Genomic DNA, 15,790 nt, shown 5'->3' on the forward strand with positions numbered 1-15,790 from the left:
CAGAATATCATTTGTTGCGTTCTATTGTAGATGGGCAAATGATACATTGTAGCCGTATGTGTGCACGCTCTGGACATCAACACGAATGACGTCTGATTGTCAATGTAAATGATACCATGATAGTGTGGGTAGTCATACATATAAATCTACAATACTAATCTCGGTGCTAATTCAATAAATTAATTTTCAGTAGTGACAGACATTAGGCTAAGCTAATGGTTCACTTATTGTTGTTTCTCTTTTCCAGCAGTGACCAGATTGGGATTCAGTAATTGTACACACAGTCCAAGGAGGGACTGAGAGAAAGTGTATTATTATCAGAGTGGCAAGGCAATAAGGTGGGCAAAACATTTCACACTTTGACTCTTATCCTGCTGCATTCGTACTCTATATTTGTTCTCCTTTTGTGTGTTTTTTGATGTCATTAGTGTGTGAATGTCACCAGTGGAAGCTACTTAGAAGAGGAACATCCTACTCAGTGATTTCAGAAAAATGTTGAAACATTTAAAAAGTTATCAGTTTTAAATAAAACGACTACTAGATATATTCACATGTCACCAAATACCTGATTAAAACCCACTGTTTTGCAATAAAGGTCTACGGTAGTCTCAATTGAACACACAGCACCCTCTAGGGTAGCACCATTGTGTAGTCAGAGGAGAGAAGGAATTCTGGCTTCTATGAAAGTGAACTGGGTGTGCGGGTGATAAGATCAGCTAGATGCAAACAAGAGTGCAAGGCGGTATTGAATGTGTCACTCCCACCTTGATTACTCCAATGTAACTCTCCTCCTGTGCACCTGTGTTATAAACTTGGTTAGGCTAGGTTGTACAGTAGCAACCTCATAATGGGTATAGGGTGGGCACATTTCAATATGTTGCCCCTGGTGGGTATGTAAATAACCTAAACCTATCAATGTTACATTGAGCTGGGTGAATGGAATATGAATGACAGTCATCCACTGTAATGGAAATAAGGACATGCTCATGAGAAAAAAATCTTCCTCCCTAATCTTGAACGCCACCACATATTTATATGGCTATTCTTTCTTTCTGATTATTGGCTATGTCTCCTGTCTGTTCTCCATTGCACCCATGTGCCATGTGTTGCTGTATGCTATGTTAACTGCTTCTAAACATAGGTCCTCCATCAACCATGAGTGCTCTCGCGGAGGGCGATATCCACACCATTGCCCCTGAGATGCCAGCCATGTTTGATGGCATGAAGCTGGCTGCCGTGGCAACAGTGCTATATATCCTAGTGCGCTGCCTAAATCTGAAGAGTGCTACAGCCCCCCCTGATATCACCTACCAGGACACCCCCCTGAATCGCTACCTGCTCAAGTCCTGCCCCATACTGACCAAAGAGTGAGTGCTGCTGCTAATGCTACCCACCCAGACAGTGTAAGCTGTCCCTCCATACCACAGGCACACACTAATAAGCAAATATACACACACACTCACTCTCTTGAAAGTATGCACACAGACAGACACACACCATATACACCCTTAATATACTGTATGTACACTCACACAAACATTTTACAGTAAAATCTAATGTCAATCCTAGCTGTGGCTCAGGCATGGTATCTTTCTCATACAAAGAGACACACAGCTCTGTTATGTAACACCCCTTTTCCCCTGCTCTGTGACTGTGCTTCAGGCTATAGGATCAATTAGGAGTAATATGTGCGCTCCGTAATTAATGTGACAGTGAAGCATTTGTTCGTCTTTTGGCTCTATACTACAAAAGTTTGGATTTGGAATCAAACAATTTGTATGAGGTTACAGTAGAGATTCACCATTTTTATTTAAGAGTATTTGTGTACATATTGGTTTCACCATTTAGAAACACTTTTTATACATAGTCCCCCTATTTCAGGGCACCAAAAGTAATGGGACAATTGGCTTGACAGGTGTTTCTGGTTATTCAGGTGTCTTCTTCATTTGTGCAGACATAAGAAAGCTGTCAATGTCTAGTATTGATTCTTGGCTTGGCGTTTGCCTTTGGAGTCTGTTATTGGTGTCTGTCAACATGAGGACCAAAGAGGTGTCAATAAAAGTCAAGGAAGCCATTATTAAGCAGAAAAATCCAAAACCCAGCCTATAGCGCCTGGAAAAAGGTTTTGTGGAAAGATACAGCGCATATTATCATATACTAGAGTGATTGCAAGAGGAAGGTTTGGGGGGAAAAAGGATCTGCCCAAGATTGAGAACACCTCATCTGTGAAACATGGGGGAGGGGGTGTTATGGTTTGGGCATGAATAGCTGCCACTAGAACATGCTAACCTGTCTTAATTGATGAAGTAACTGCTGACAACAGCAGCAGAATGTATTCTGAAGTGTACAGAATCTTTCTTCGATTACATGCAAATCGAGCCAAATTAATTGGATGGCGCATCAATGATCCAAAACATAATGCCATAGCAACTAGTGTTTTTCAGGGCCAGAACTGGCCAAGTCAATCTTAAGATTTAAATCCATTCTAACATGCATTTCATTTCCTGATGATAAGATTGTAGGCAAAAAATACCTCAAAACAAACAAAAACTGAAGATGGCTGAAGTACAGGCCTGGCAGTGCATCACCTTAGAAGATACTCAGCATCTAGTGGAGTCAATGGGTCTCATTGTCGGCCAAATACTAAACATGTTTGCTTAATTTGGACATTATATTAATCTATCCCATTACTTTTGGCACCCTGAAAAAGGGGGACTATGTATAAAAAGTATTGTAATTTCTGAATGGTGAAACAAACATGTACAGAAATACCCTTAAATAAAAGCTCATATTATTTGTTTGATTTTGGAGTAACTTTTAGAGTATAGAGTCAAAAGGACAAAAAAATGCTTCACTGTCCCATTATTTATTTTTTTTACTAAGATAGCACCAGTCATCTACATAAAAAATCGCTAGCTTTCCAGCTAACTTTGCTAGCTTGCTATTGCTTGAGTACACAAGTACACTATAAGAAAGTGGATGATTAGGAAGTAATTCCTGCTGTCTCAGTGGCCTGTGTGTGTGTTTTCACACAGGTACATTCCTCCCTTGCTGTGGGGGAAGAGTGGGCACCTGCAGACTGCCCTGTATGGGAAGATGGGGCGCGTCAGCTCGCCGACCCCCAGTGGTGTCCGCAAGTACCTCCCCATGCAGGACGGAGCCACCGCCACCTTTGACCTGTTCGAGCCCCTGGGGGACCACAGAACTGGAGGTGAGATTTTGGGTGCTTCTCAATAGTCTGAAGTAGGTTTCTTCCTTTTACAATGGCCCTAAGGGACAATACACATAAACAAAGAAGAAGCAGCCCTACTTTCCTCCATGTACTTTGGCATTAAAACTGGAAAGGGACATTAATGATGGGCATCTACTATTGAGACCAGCCCTTCAGTGGAAGAACTACATGTACCAGCCAAAGTCTTTTTCTGCTTTAGGCAACTTGTCATTGTATTGCCAAACAGGCACACAGGCTCACTTTGTATCAGTGTCCAAACCTGCCATATGTATCCTCAATATGTCCAAGAAGGGAAAGATTGACTTTAGTCAAATAGATATTATCCACTTGATTAATAACCGATGTGACAAGATATTGTTTACTGTATGTATTGCATGATGTTTTTTCCTCATACAAGAGCTGTGTAACTGTGTGATGTAAAAGACAAGGCCCTTGTTACAAATACATGAATGTGTATGTATGTGCTTGTTTATATCAGAGTTACTCAACCTTGTGTGGCGAACTTCTCCCAAGGGCACTTGAATGGGGTACACCATTAGCAAGACACTCCCCTGAGAGAAAAATACCGTTCATTTCAACCCCCAATTAACTGAACACACATCACCCTGTCTGCGCTGTGATTCCCCTGTTGCATGTGTGTTTGTACATGTGTGTTTGTTTGTGTTTTGCAGATGACATCACCATGGTGATCTGCCCGGGGATAGGTAACCATAGCGAGAAGCACTATATTCGTACCTTTGTGGACCATTCCCAGAGGCAGGGCTACAGGTGTGCTGTGCTCAACCACCTAGGGGCCTTGCCCAACATCGAGCTCACCTCCCCACGCATGTTCACCTACGGTAAGTCAAATGCAAAATGAACATACTGTTGTCGTTTAGTCAAAAAGGAAACTCTAGGGAAGTCTAGATAATTAACAACACTGAGCTGAGCTGTACTGGGCTGGCCTGGTAACACATCCACCATTGATGCTGAAACAGTGGTGGAAAGGACAGTGGAAAGGGAAATATCCGAGCCAGCACAGTATGGTTTGGGTCGGCAATAGCCATAGCAATTGCTATCTTCTATCTTCTTCCCAACAATTGTTTTCAGTAAGGAACTGACAGTGACGGTAACATCAAGAATGCCCACCCACAGTGACTGTTCTTTGTTGCTGTAGCAGCTGTAGTCTTTGTCCTATTTTGTGGAGAGCTTGTATCTTATTTTGATAGTGATCCCTAATAATGGTAATGACTTGCTGTTTGTGTGACCCCCCCCCTACACACACACACACACACACACACACACACACACACCTCTCCCAGGCTGTACGTGGGAATTTGCAGCCATGGTGGGCTACATCAAGAGGGTCTTCCCCCAGACCCTGCTGATAGTGGTGGGCTTCAGCCTGGGGGGCAACATTGTGTGTAAGTTCCTGGGAGAGAACAAGACCAATCAGGAGAGAGTGCTGTGCTGTGTCAGTGTCTGCCAGGGCTACAGTGCACTCAGGTGAGGAACATTTCAGTTGAAGAACTAAGCCTACAAATTAGACCCTCATAGCATTACTGTACCTTAAATGTTAACTTGATTAAGTGATGTAGGATGTATTTTGTACTTGATACTGTTTTTTTATTTTTTTATTGTGAAACATCACAATATAATCTAATCTACAATCTTGAATTACATTCTACATCTTGGTTACTGATAAATCATTCGCAAATGTGGTCCAGAATACGCATATTAGAGCAAATCATTTAATTAATTACTTACTGCTGGTGCTGTATATATTTTTTGCAAGATATATTATGAAGGCAGAACACTCTTCACGGTTACCATCCAAAAGCATTTACGTACAAACCTCTTTAGGCTGTGTGTGTGCATGTGCACACCCGTTAGAGTGCATGTGTGTGTGTGGGGGCGAGGCAGTCGGTCTGGCCCATGCTGCGGTCTTGTCTCTTTGTTCATCCCCATATGTAGGCCATGGATATTCTATTTTACTACAGTGCTATTGTGCACCGCAGCATCTGTTTAATCTAGCTCAGAGCATTGCCCATCCACGTGATGCCACCCCTGTGATGACTAGGCAAGGCTCTCTGAGACCTCAATATACACTGTTTGTTTACCAGTCCACATTTAGACACAGAAGCTGTTCACTCACTGTGCACTGTGCAAATAAACTAAAGTAAGTGTACACAGCTATATAAAAGCTGTCAACACATATGACCATTAGGTATGCATACAAACCAGATACAGTGTACAATCTTTCTACCAAAGCACTTATATTAACCACACAGCATGTACTGTTCAAATTGTAAACATATTTGTACAGTATATAGAAGCATGCACACACAGTGATAGTTACTCAGGGCCAGATTTGCTAAGTGTTTGCACCTGTGCAAAGTTTGCCAATAATACGTTAATCAATTCTAAAGGCTTGATGGTCAATAATGAAGAAACATCAGACCGTCGCGTATAGATGTTTATTGACAAAGACAGACCTGGGAGAAAATCTTGGCAACAATGTTTAACCTTTTCTCAAAAACTAATTTCCCTGCGCATTACTCTTTATACCTAATTTTACATCAGAGTGTGCCTTGCAATAATTGGTTCTCCTTGTGGGTGGAATAAAATTCAGCATGTTATAACAACTTTGGTGTAAGATTTCAATTGACTATATTGTTGATGACCTCAACAATAACATCAGTTCTGCCGATACATCTCATTAAACACTGCATAATTGTGTGTGATCATTAACATTTGTGTGTTCTTCTCACCCAGGGCCCAGGAGACATTCCTACAGTGGGACCAGTGCCGGAGGCTGTACAACTTCCTAATGGCAGACAACATGAAGAAGATCATCCTCTCCCACAGGTACAGATAACAACCCCTAAACAACAACCCTAACCCTGTCTGAGATATCACTGTCTTCATAACCACAGAACAGGATTTTCAACTAAGACACCAAGATAAAGTTTGACCAAATCCCAACAGAATTTTTCTAAATGTACTTTTGAAAACGTTGTTGACTTGACTGACTGTCTGTTGACTGTTTCAAGCTGTTATTCAAACCTTTTAAAATGATAGCTCTTTTTCTGGTTGGCAGGGGGAGTTTGTTTGGGATGAGCTCAACCAAGATGGAGGAGGCAGACCTGAGTAGACTGTACACAGCCACGTCTCTCATGCAGATCGATGACAACATCATGAGGTAGGCGTGTGTTGGGCCTTGTCATTCTGTGGTGGCCATTTTTAGGTTGTTGACGATAATCATCCCTGGAGCATTAATTATTATGGCCTCATGCTGTAGCTTCTACTTCATGATGTGTCTCATGTATTTCATGGTGTGCTTCACAGGAAGTTCCATGGCCACGACTCCTTAAAAGAATACTATGAGAAGGAGAGCTGCGTACATTATATTCACAATGTGAGTGAAACCTTTCCAGAGCTACTGTGATAACATTTCAATGACATGGTGGTGGTGGTGGTGGTGATGGTGATGATGACTGACTAACCCTATTTCAGGTCAATGTGCCACTTCTCCTGGTCAACTCCTCAGATGACCCTCTGGTCCATCAGTCACTGTTGACCATCCCACGCACACTTGCAGGTATGTTCTTGAATTGATTGTGATTCCTAATTAGTGGCTTGCGTCAGGATGTCCAACTATTGTTCTTGCTCACAATAATTTTTATTATTAGTGGGTTAGGGTTAGTAGTACAACTCTTGAAATTCCTCATACTTATTAGTGTGCTCGTGAAGCAACACACAACGCGGTACTTGAATTTGCCTGAAATCGTATTAATTCCTATGGCCATTTGCTCTGAATGGGGAAATTTCAAAATGTATCTCCTTTTTCATCTTTTAAGCTTGGCAGCAGAATTCAACTTTAAAATGTGTAGACTGACTACAGTTTCGTTCAGAAATTTCATTCAGATTTTGGATACTATTTAGACTTTTTAAAATTTCAGCTTTTCAAAGTTGTATAAATTAACAGTGGTTCCAATGAATAGCATACTGTTGCTATGGTCATACCCACAATACTGCTCCACTTTTATCTTTGAAGCTTAACAGTCCAATCCAACTTTAAACTGTATCCACTGCCATATTAAAACTTTGCAAGCCCACAAATTTTCTTCAGGAACTTCCTTTTCTAGTTGATTAATAGCAATCTTTTAAATGATTGTAGATCCTAGGTGTTAATTGTGTAATTTTTATATAGTTAGTAGTAGGACATGTAATTATTCAACAAACACCATTGCATTGCACCATTCCAAGTGAGCCAGAGTTCTCCCTTTCTCTCTTGGATACCGTCTCCTAAGTGTTGATAAAGTCTAAGCACTCTCTCCTCAGTTTCTCCCTGCCCAGACAGTCTTGTTGAATTTTTCAGAGTCATGCGATCCCCTGTGCTGTGGGATTATTTATAGGTGTGTATGTGACCATGAGTGTGACCTGTGTGTGTGTCCATGCATGCCAGTGGCCTATTCCTAAGTCAGTCCTGCTGTCTCAGTGGCCTGCAGTCACTGTCTTGGCCCCTGTATTGTAAATCAACAGCTCTGGGGCTGCCCCCCCCCCACTTACACACACACACAAATACAAATACCCCCCCCAAGACAGACACACAAACAGAGTCTGAAATAGATATTGGTTGCGTCTTAGGCAGGTAGATGTTTACAGTGTTACTCATTCATTGACTGGCTCTAAACCCCATTAGCGGTGTGTGTTCTGTCTATCGCTGGAAGTCACAGGAAGCTGAGCCTGGGCTTTTCAGCCCAGCGGCGGGCGCCAGCTGTCTCTGTGTACCTCTGCTAAGCACTCAGACCTGCCGTGTGTGTGTGTGTGCTTGTGTGTGTACACATTTAACAGGCCTTCATATTGGGAGCTAATTACTAATTACAGGTCACCTGTCACCACCACTTCCCCACTAACCTACTTTACATACAGACAGACTAGGGATCAGACAACCAATGGCAAGCCTGATCTGGAAAGGGTTGCTGCTTGGCTTTATCATTGCCTCCAAATGGTGGAGTCCCTCTTGGATCGCAGTTAAAAGGGGTTGGTTGTGGCTAGAAATGTGTTTTTGTCTGAATACTTGAACAGCTTTTTTGGTGGTGTTATAACAACCAGGGTTGAGTTCTATTCCGTTTGTCCAGTAGTAGACGTATTAAAATTCAATGAATGAGTTATTCATAGACAATAATGAACCGTTTTCATTTCATCCCCTACAATTAAATGGATTTGACCCACAACTCTGGTCAAAACCAGACAAAAAAACTGACCTCACCGCAGTTGAATGAGTACAGCCTGCCACAGTTTGTAGCCAGATCTCTCTCTTGCATGCGTTGGATTTCTACAGCAACCTCTCTGGTTGCAGTGAGTGTTAGTATGTCACGACAGCTAGAGAGAGAGAAAAAAGTTGGTGTTTGTGTCTAAGAGTGTTGGGTGACGGAAAGGGAAAGGACGCTAGAGTCGCATATCATGGAGGAAACCCAAGTTTGTGACTGCAGGTAGAACTACATGGGAGACACCACTGCCTCTACCGCAGAGAGAAAGTCTATTAATTAGGATGTCATTACATTGTCCAATCAGGTACCTTTACATCCGAGAGACAGTTACCTTTACCATTAAAGATGGAAAATAATTTACTGCATATGTGTTGGAGTGTAATAGATTGAAATAGAATAGATGTATCTGTTCAATACTATTATATTACTTTTGTTGTTTATTTACAACCTCAGTGCCCTTAAGGTTAGAGTGTTCACTGGGTTCAATCCCCAGCTGAGTCATACCAAATACATTAAAAAAATGGGACCTGATGCCTCTCTGCTTGGCACTCAGCACTATGGAGATTGTTTGGGGGTAAGGCCCTGTGACTAGTGTGCTGTGCAGGGGGTGTACTTGTACATCAAGCTGCTTCACGCTACAGAAATAGTAGATAGGCTCTTGCCCTATGGGCCATTCTGGGCTTACTTTACTTACTCAGTGTTTATTTGCATCTCAATTAGTTATCACTTGATCAATATGTGGGATCTTATAAGGCTTTAGAACTGGGTTCTGGCTACATTTTAGTCGTATTTGTCTATTTATGTATTAATTTTGATGGACGAGTAGGAAGTGTTGCTCTTGCTAAAGTTACAGCTAATAAGATGACCTCCCCTCTCTCTCCCCCTCCTCCAGAGAAGAAACAGAATGTGATATTTGCCCTGACACTCCACGGGGGTCACCTGGGCTTCTTCGAGGGGGCTGTGCTTTTCCCCCAGCCCCTCACCTGGATGGACAAGGTCATCGTGGGCTACGCCAATGCCATCTGCCAATGGGAGAGGAACAGACCACCTTGCCAGAGGACACGTCGCCCGCCAGAGAGCTGCCCACAGGCCAAAGCTTAATACGTGCACACATGTACAGGTGCACACTGTGTTCCGGGGATGAGGGGACGACTAGTACCCACGGGCAAAGTTTTTTCAAAGTTGTATAAAAAACACACCCGCACACACGTACACACACACATACACACACACACACACACACACACACAATCTCTCCTCACTACCTCCTCCTGTCCCTTTGTCAGACACCTTAACCCCCGTCTATCAAGAGCAACTGACCAAGTCACTTTCTCTGTCACTGACTCCAACTCAAAGGGACTCAAGTGTGTAGAGACACAAACATGTACAGGAGACGATGAGACAAGGGAAGACTGACTGTCCTCTCTTTAATGGAGAAAGAATGACCTATGACCTATGGCACAGTTGCTTGCCTTTGACCTTTTCTGTGTACAGCATTGTTGATGACTGTCACTAGAGTTGAGAAACCTGTGCGTTCAGTAGTGAAGGACTTACATTGAAAGCCTTAACCCAGGGCTTGTTCATATGCCAACAGTTGTGTGGGTCCACAATGGCGTAGTCGGTCAGTTTTCTCACATGATGTTTGGTATGAGGGATGAAATGGAGAGAAGAGTGTCATGTCCTGTGTGCTATGATCCACTGTACTCTGTTCTATCTAGCTTTCTTCCTCTTTGACCATCGTCCATTGCTGTGCCCCATTTCTTCATCCTTTTCCTGAAGTATGCACTCCCCCACCTGGATTTAGATGGAATAGGTTGGCACAGAGCCCAAGCTTACACCAATCCTATGCTTTTGAAATCCATATGTTGTTAATTCTTATGGTAAAGAATAACATAATGTACTAACATAATTCTGGTGGAATGCCCATATTGGCTATGTATAAGCCCTAGCCCTCGCAAGGAGATGGTGAGCACAATCTTTGATTTTAATCAAATGTTGCTGATATGGGCGCACGGTAATGTCGTCCCAAGTTAACATGGTCAGTACGCAAAACATTAACTGCAAAGTTTGGAAATATCAGTGATGTATTAAAACCTGAATATCATGTTGATGAAACTATGAGGAAGCACCCCCCATCAAGGCAACAGGGAAAATGCAGCAGTGCAGTAGAGATGATTTGGGTCCATCGCAGCACAATAACTCAACATTAATTAATTACAGCACCACACATCATCCAAAGATTTTATTGATTTCCCCACCACACATCACATTTTCCGCAAACAATAAGTCTTCATGCATATCAGTGCAATGCTACCCCTTAACCTTAATGACAAAACATGATAGGGTATTGTTGTACAGCATTGATGATTGTGATAATTAGGCCTATACCAAAAGAATCCATAAACATGATTTACCCTCAAGTTGAACAAAAGGTGGTATCAATCGTGCATTGTAATGTTAATTAACTTGTGTTGTTATTTGAATTCAGATAGTGTCACTACGACTGCATTGGATTTTCAATGTTTGGAGCAAACCCGATATGGGAGCAAGCACCAATATTCATGAAGGCAGATTGTTTGCGAAAAATTTGACGTTGGGTGGTGGGGAAATCAATAACATCTTCGGATGATGTGTGGTGCTGTAATAAGTTAATGTTGGAGTTATTGCGCTGGTAATGGTCGTCTATGATAAAGCCAAATCGTTGCTATTTCACTGCTGCATTTTCCCTGTTGTCAAAAGGCTCAAGGATTACTTTTATTAGGGAGCACACAATACTACATTCCTGTAAGTGGGGAAGTGACAAGAATGATGCCATCCCTATCCCGTTGTCTTAAGGAGCTCTGTGTTGTCAAATATTTGTAAAACATTGTGCAGCCATCTATTGGTAACGCAGAGCCTACTGATAACAAGTTAGGACACCTCTTGAGGACTCCTAAATACTCATGGAGTTATGACAAAGTATAGGGTTAGGGTTATTATATATTTTTAAAAAGGGTTATTATATAACTGAAGAATCTTGATAACTTGCTTTTATTCATATGCCTACAAGTTGAAGTAGAACCAAATATGCGTCACTCTGAATTTTCAAGCACAGTAACTGTCCTACTCTGAGTGGTTTGATAACTACCGGCCCAGGGCTTATTCACCTCTTCTATGAGCAACTGCGCCCTCTACTGCCTTGCAATAGTCTCTGTCTGATAATCTGGGTTTGGAAGAAGGGTTTGCCCGGTTTGAGTTCTCTCAAATTGTAATTTCCAGCCTACCCTACTTGTTCTGCCCTACCTGCCAAACACTCTTTTGGTTTGTTGTTTGTTTGTCTGAATCTTTCTTTTTTTCACTTTCTGTTACAAAAAAATGTAAACTGTTCTATTGTGTGAAATTCTATTGATACAGAATAACCACTGTTACGTGGCTTGGTTCCCTCGAGAGTCTCCTTCATTTGTCAGCTGTGCTTGTATTCCATGGTATAAAATGGGCCATACGTTACTATGTTAATGTTGGATTGGTAACAGAGGAGTTAGAACATGATCCCATATCAACTCCTAACTCCTACCCCATACACACGTGTGTGGATCTGAGAGGATTCTAGATTCAGGTGGATTCAGGTGGAATCTTTGCCATTTGCTTATCAGAGGTCAATATGGAGCCAATACCATTTAGCTGAACCCTATCCAATCTTCACAAGTGTCTAGGTATAGGGGCTAGGGGTTGATTGGGATTCAAAGAGGGATAGACTTGCTGAGAGGCATCCAGTAACATGACTTCTACCACCTTCTCATGATTTCCTTATGGAATTGTCTCCTTGTTTGCCTTATTTCATTGTTTGTTTACAGTCCCTCTCTAAACGGAGTCTTCTTTATAGTTGTGCTGTACGATGCTGTACTCAGATATCATCATCATGTAGAATCAAAACGTTGGCGTGATGTAGGAATAATAATAATCACGTGTGTTTTGGTTCCAATAGGTAATGGTGTGTAATTGAATACACTCGTCGGGAGAAAACACTGTTTGAACTTGTATCCCTTAATAAATTATTTTCTTGTAGATATCTGACTTTGTGTATGTTACTTGAAATTTTAACTTTGTGTGTGCAAAGATCCAACATAAGACTACCACAATTTCAGGATATGTGTATATAATGCCAATATGTGCATTCTCAGAAGGAGCTCGCACACAAATAAAGTCATCCTTTTATATACAGTTTATTGTACACAGTTTTTCAGTGGTGACATACATGTGCCTCCAATTTACAGAGGGTAAAACTTTATTAGTTTACTTTACTAATTTCCAAGCACTTGTATTTTGATGTGGACATCTGTCACTTTGAGGGTGTGTATGCGTGTGCGTACACTCATCATTGTTCTGCTCATAACCTTTTAATGATGGTCATAGGCCCCCAAGCAAGCGAGCAAGCTGTCACTGGCTCAAACAGGTATACTGGAAACAAACAGGTATAAGGCCACGGTGACTTTAAGGCAGAGAACTAACTAAGCATATTCAAGTGCATAGGGTTTCTTATAAGGTTTTACAGAACCATGTTTCTCTCTTGCTACACTCAGTGGTAAGGGTGTCAACACAGATAATGCCTTAGCAAAGGCTAATGGTCTCTGTGCTGTTGGATGTGCTTTGTTGGACATCTAACTTTTACATATCCCCTGGAAAACAACAGCAACAATGCAATTTCACGCTCATGTTTTTTTTCTTCTACAGCCACACTCCTAGATTTAAACCAAGTGTCTTTCTCCAGAGTCTATATGTGTGGGTACCAGCCTGATTGAGAGGGGGTTGCGGAGGCTCAGTCGAAGAGCTTCGCTGCCGTGGCCTTGCCCTCATACTTGGAGCCCTTGCCATCAAACTCGGAGGGCAGGATGTCGGCATCAAACTCCTTGTAGTAGTTGTCGAGCTCGTCTCCATGGACGAACACCTGAGGGGAAGGAGAGATAGACAGTTAGTTCTCCCATTGACTACATTGGCTGCTCAACGCATTTTATTTTTGTAAATGTTTTTTACATTCTTTAATCGCATAACATTAATAACAACAAATGCATAGCACACAACAAGACAGCAAACCTCAACAAATCTTCCTTAATAAATATACAGTTTTTTAACATATTTTTTCAGAACCCATTCCTACTTGTTGTTTGTTCTGTTGAGGCATAGCTTATTGTTATCTCATACCTTCTTTTTAAATTATGAGGCATCACACAATTCCTTGTTGAATCAAACATGTTCCCCTCGCCAACCATTGCCCCACCCTCTCCCTTCCTTCTCTGTCCCAGCTTCACTCACCCTCTCCAGCAGCTTGCCCTTCATGAGGGGCTTGACCACGTTGTATGTGGTGGTGAAGTACCAGGGCTGGTGGATGAAGTGCACTGCCTTGAAACGGGCAGGGAAGGAGTCCTAACGAACAGAAGAGAGAGAGAGAGAGAGGTTCAGAGATCTCACTATCATTATGGGCATCTGGTCATCCTCATCATATGAGCTACTGTATGGAGAGAATCACAACTCAGCTAGGCTGTTCCAAAACTCAGCATATACTGATTAAATAGATGGTTAGGTATCTGTTTCTGGGGTCATGACAATAACAAGCACTTTTGACACATTTGCACATTGGATTATAAACAAATGTGTTGTAATAGGACATGCCAACATGAGTTATGTTACCTGCAACATGTCCACCATCTTCTTGAGCTCGGTGGGTTTGATGCCGGAGGCTTGCTGCATGGTGAAGCCGTTGAAGTTCTCAATGATGCAGAAGCCGTTGATCTGAGTCTCCTCGTTCTCCAGCAACTTCTCCAGGATAACACAATAAGCACGCAGGATCTGTTGGAACACACACACAATTGTTAAAACTGCTGTCGGCGACATGACAGAGGTTAGTTCGGTCTTTTAACTAATTTCTTTAAAGCATTAGTTGTGTATGTGCATTGTGGGTTCCCCCTGCATTCACCTCATCGAAGGTGATCTCCTCGTAGTCCCAGTTCTCAATGTTGAAGAGTAGCACCACACGGCCGTACTTGTCTCTGCTAGACAGGATGCCAGGGTAGCCCGCCTCAATGGTGCTGCGGACTGCCTCTGGGGTCAGGTTCTCAAACAGCTCAGGGTAGTCCCTCCTGAAGCGCACGTATCCTGCACAAAGAAACGTAGGGTCATCAACAACAAGGCACCACAACAGACAAAAACCCTTGAAGTGTAAAGCATGTTGTTGAATCTCAGGATCGTCAGCATGCATAGATGATGCTGTCGTCAATGATGAGTACAGAGAAAAGATACAGAGTTGATAACAAAATGGGACAAAAAACTATTTATATACTCATTACTGTGTTGTTTCATAGTTAGAGGTAGCTAGGTATAATAGCAATGGCATAGTTATCTCTCGTGTGCCTCTCACCTTTCATGAGGTCGAAGGCTCTGGGTATATCGTATTTCCTGGCGCGGATGAAGCGGACCAGCATAGCGTCGGGCTTCTCCCCAAAGGTGTCCTGCACCCCCTTGGCCAGTTCGTCCCCTGTGTCCGCCTTCTCCTTGATAATTCCCCGCAGCTCCTTCACCGCAGACACACGCTTCTCTTCTGTCTCATTCAGCTCGTCTTTGGCCTGCAGGGGGTGTGAGATGCAACAGTTAGCCTCAGATAACGGTTAGCCTCAATGGTTTGAATCAGTAAAACCTCAAAAGGAAGGCCCTGTCCTAAGACTATGTATATTCGCCTAGACACTTGTGTATATCTGGTTGCACTCTAATAAGTAAAGTTTCACCATATGCTTAAAACTATCCAACTATTTGAGATGTACACAAGTGTCCAGGCCAAGGGGTTAAGGGTTGTTTCTGGACAGGACTGCATTGACTACAGGTAGAAAGAGGTGTTGGTCAGGATAGTAGTCTTGGAGAGGAGTACATCACTAACATGCTACGTAAAGATGGACATGGGACTGCTGTTAATCTAATAGATGTAGTGCTGGGTAATGACATTGGAAGGAATGGAGGGCATATGAATACAGGCAGTTTGTGTGTGTGTGAGAACATGACAATCATGGTTTATGTGTGCATTTTAGTGGGTGATAAAAAATCTTGATGCAAGACTGTGGAGACAATCTACAGTATGAGACTTGAAAGAGTGACCCCCAGACCTTCTGCATGGTGTGGTCAGGCAGCATGGCGCACGATCCAAAGACTGGACCGTGGTCCTTGACAGTGAGGCGTTCCAGCTTGGCCCTGAGAGCCTGCTCCTCCTCTGACACCATGCGGAACGTTCCACTCTAGTGAAGAAGGCAAGGAAGGGTGGGTTATGACATAATCATGACTC

At 42.5% G+C, this 15,790-nt stretch overlaps 2 protein-coding genes across 2 annotated transcripts; one reads left to right on the forward strand and one right to left on the reverse strand.

Annotated features, from left to right (window-relative positions):
• Window positions 1-306: 306 nt before the first annotated feature.
• Window positions 307-9,801, forward strand: abhd2b (abhydrolase domain containing 2, acylglycerol lipase b). The gene is made up of 10 exons (XM_083666216.1): window positions 307-338; window positions 1,142-1,367; window positions 3,036-3,211; window positions 3,904-4,071; window positions 4,534-4,717; window positions 5,987-6,079; window positions 6,312-6,413; window positions 6,560-6,629; window positions 6,728-6,812; window positions 9,380-9,801. Exons 2-10 carry the CDS (start codon window positions 1,156-1,158, stop codon window positions 9,586-9,588), a joined length of 1,299 nt encoding a protein of 432 aa, XP_083522342.1. The 5' UTR covers window positions 307-338; window positions 1,142-1,155; the 3' UTR covers window positions 9,589-9,801.
• A 3,481-nt stretch (window positions 9,802-13,282) lies between these two features.
• rlbp1b (retinaldehyde binding protein 1b) lies at window positions 13,283-15,737 on the reverse strand (the record flags this gene model as incomplete). The annotated part of the gene is made up of 6 exons (XM_083666186.1): window positions 15,615-15,737; window positions 14,879-15,083; window positions 14,438-14,616; window positions 14,152-14,310; window positions 13,777-13,887; window positions 13,283-13,411 (listed from the first exon to the last, which is right to left on the reverse strand). Exons 1-6 carry the CDS (start codon window positions 15,726-15,728, stop codon window positions 13,283-13,285), a joined length of 897 nt encoding a protein of 298 aa, XP_083522312.1. The 5' UTR covers window positions 15,729-15,737.
• Window positions 15,738-15,790: the final 53 nt, after the last annotated feature.

This window comes from Argentina silus (genome assembly GCF_951799395.1).
Source record: "Argentina silus genome assembly, chromosome: 3".
NCBI lineage: Eukaryota > Metazoa > Chordata > Actinopteri > Argentiniformes > Argentinidae > Argentina > Argentina silus.

Coding starts and splice junctions, on each gene's coding strand:
- abhd2b (XM_083666216.1), top strand. CDS start 1,156: ATGAGTGCTCTCGCGGAGGGCGATATCCACACCATTGCCCCTGAGATG. Junction 3,212..3,903: donor GGGGGACCACAGAACTGGAG/GTGAGATTTTGG, acceptor TGTGTTTTGCAG/ATGACATCACCATGGTGATC. Junction 6,414..6,559: donor ATCGATGACAACATCATGAG/GTAGGCGTGTGT, acceptor TGTGCTTCACAG/GAAGTTCCATGGCCACGACT.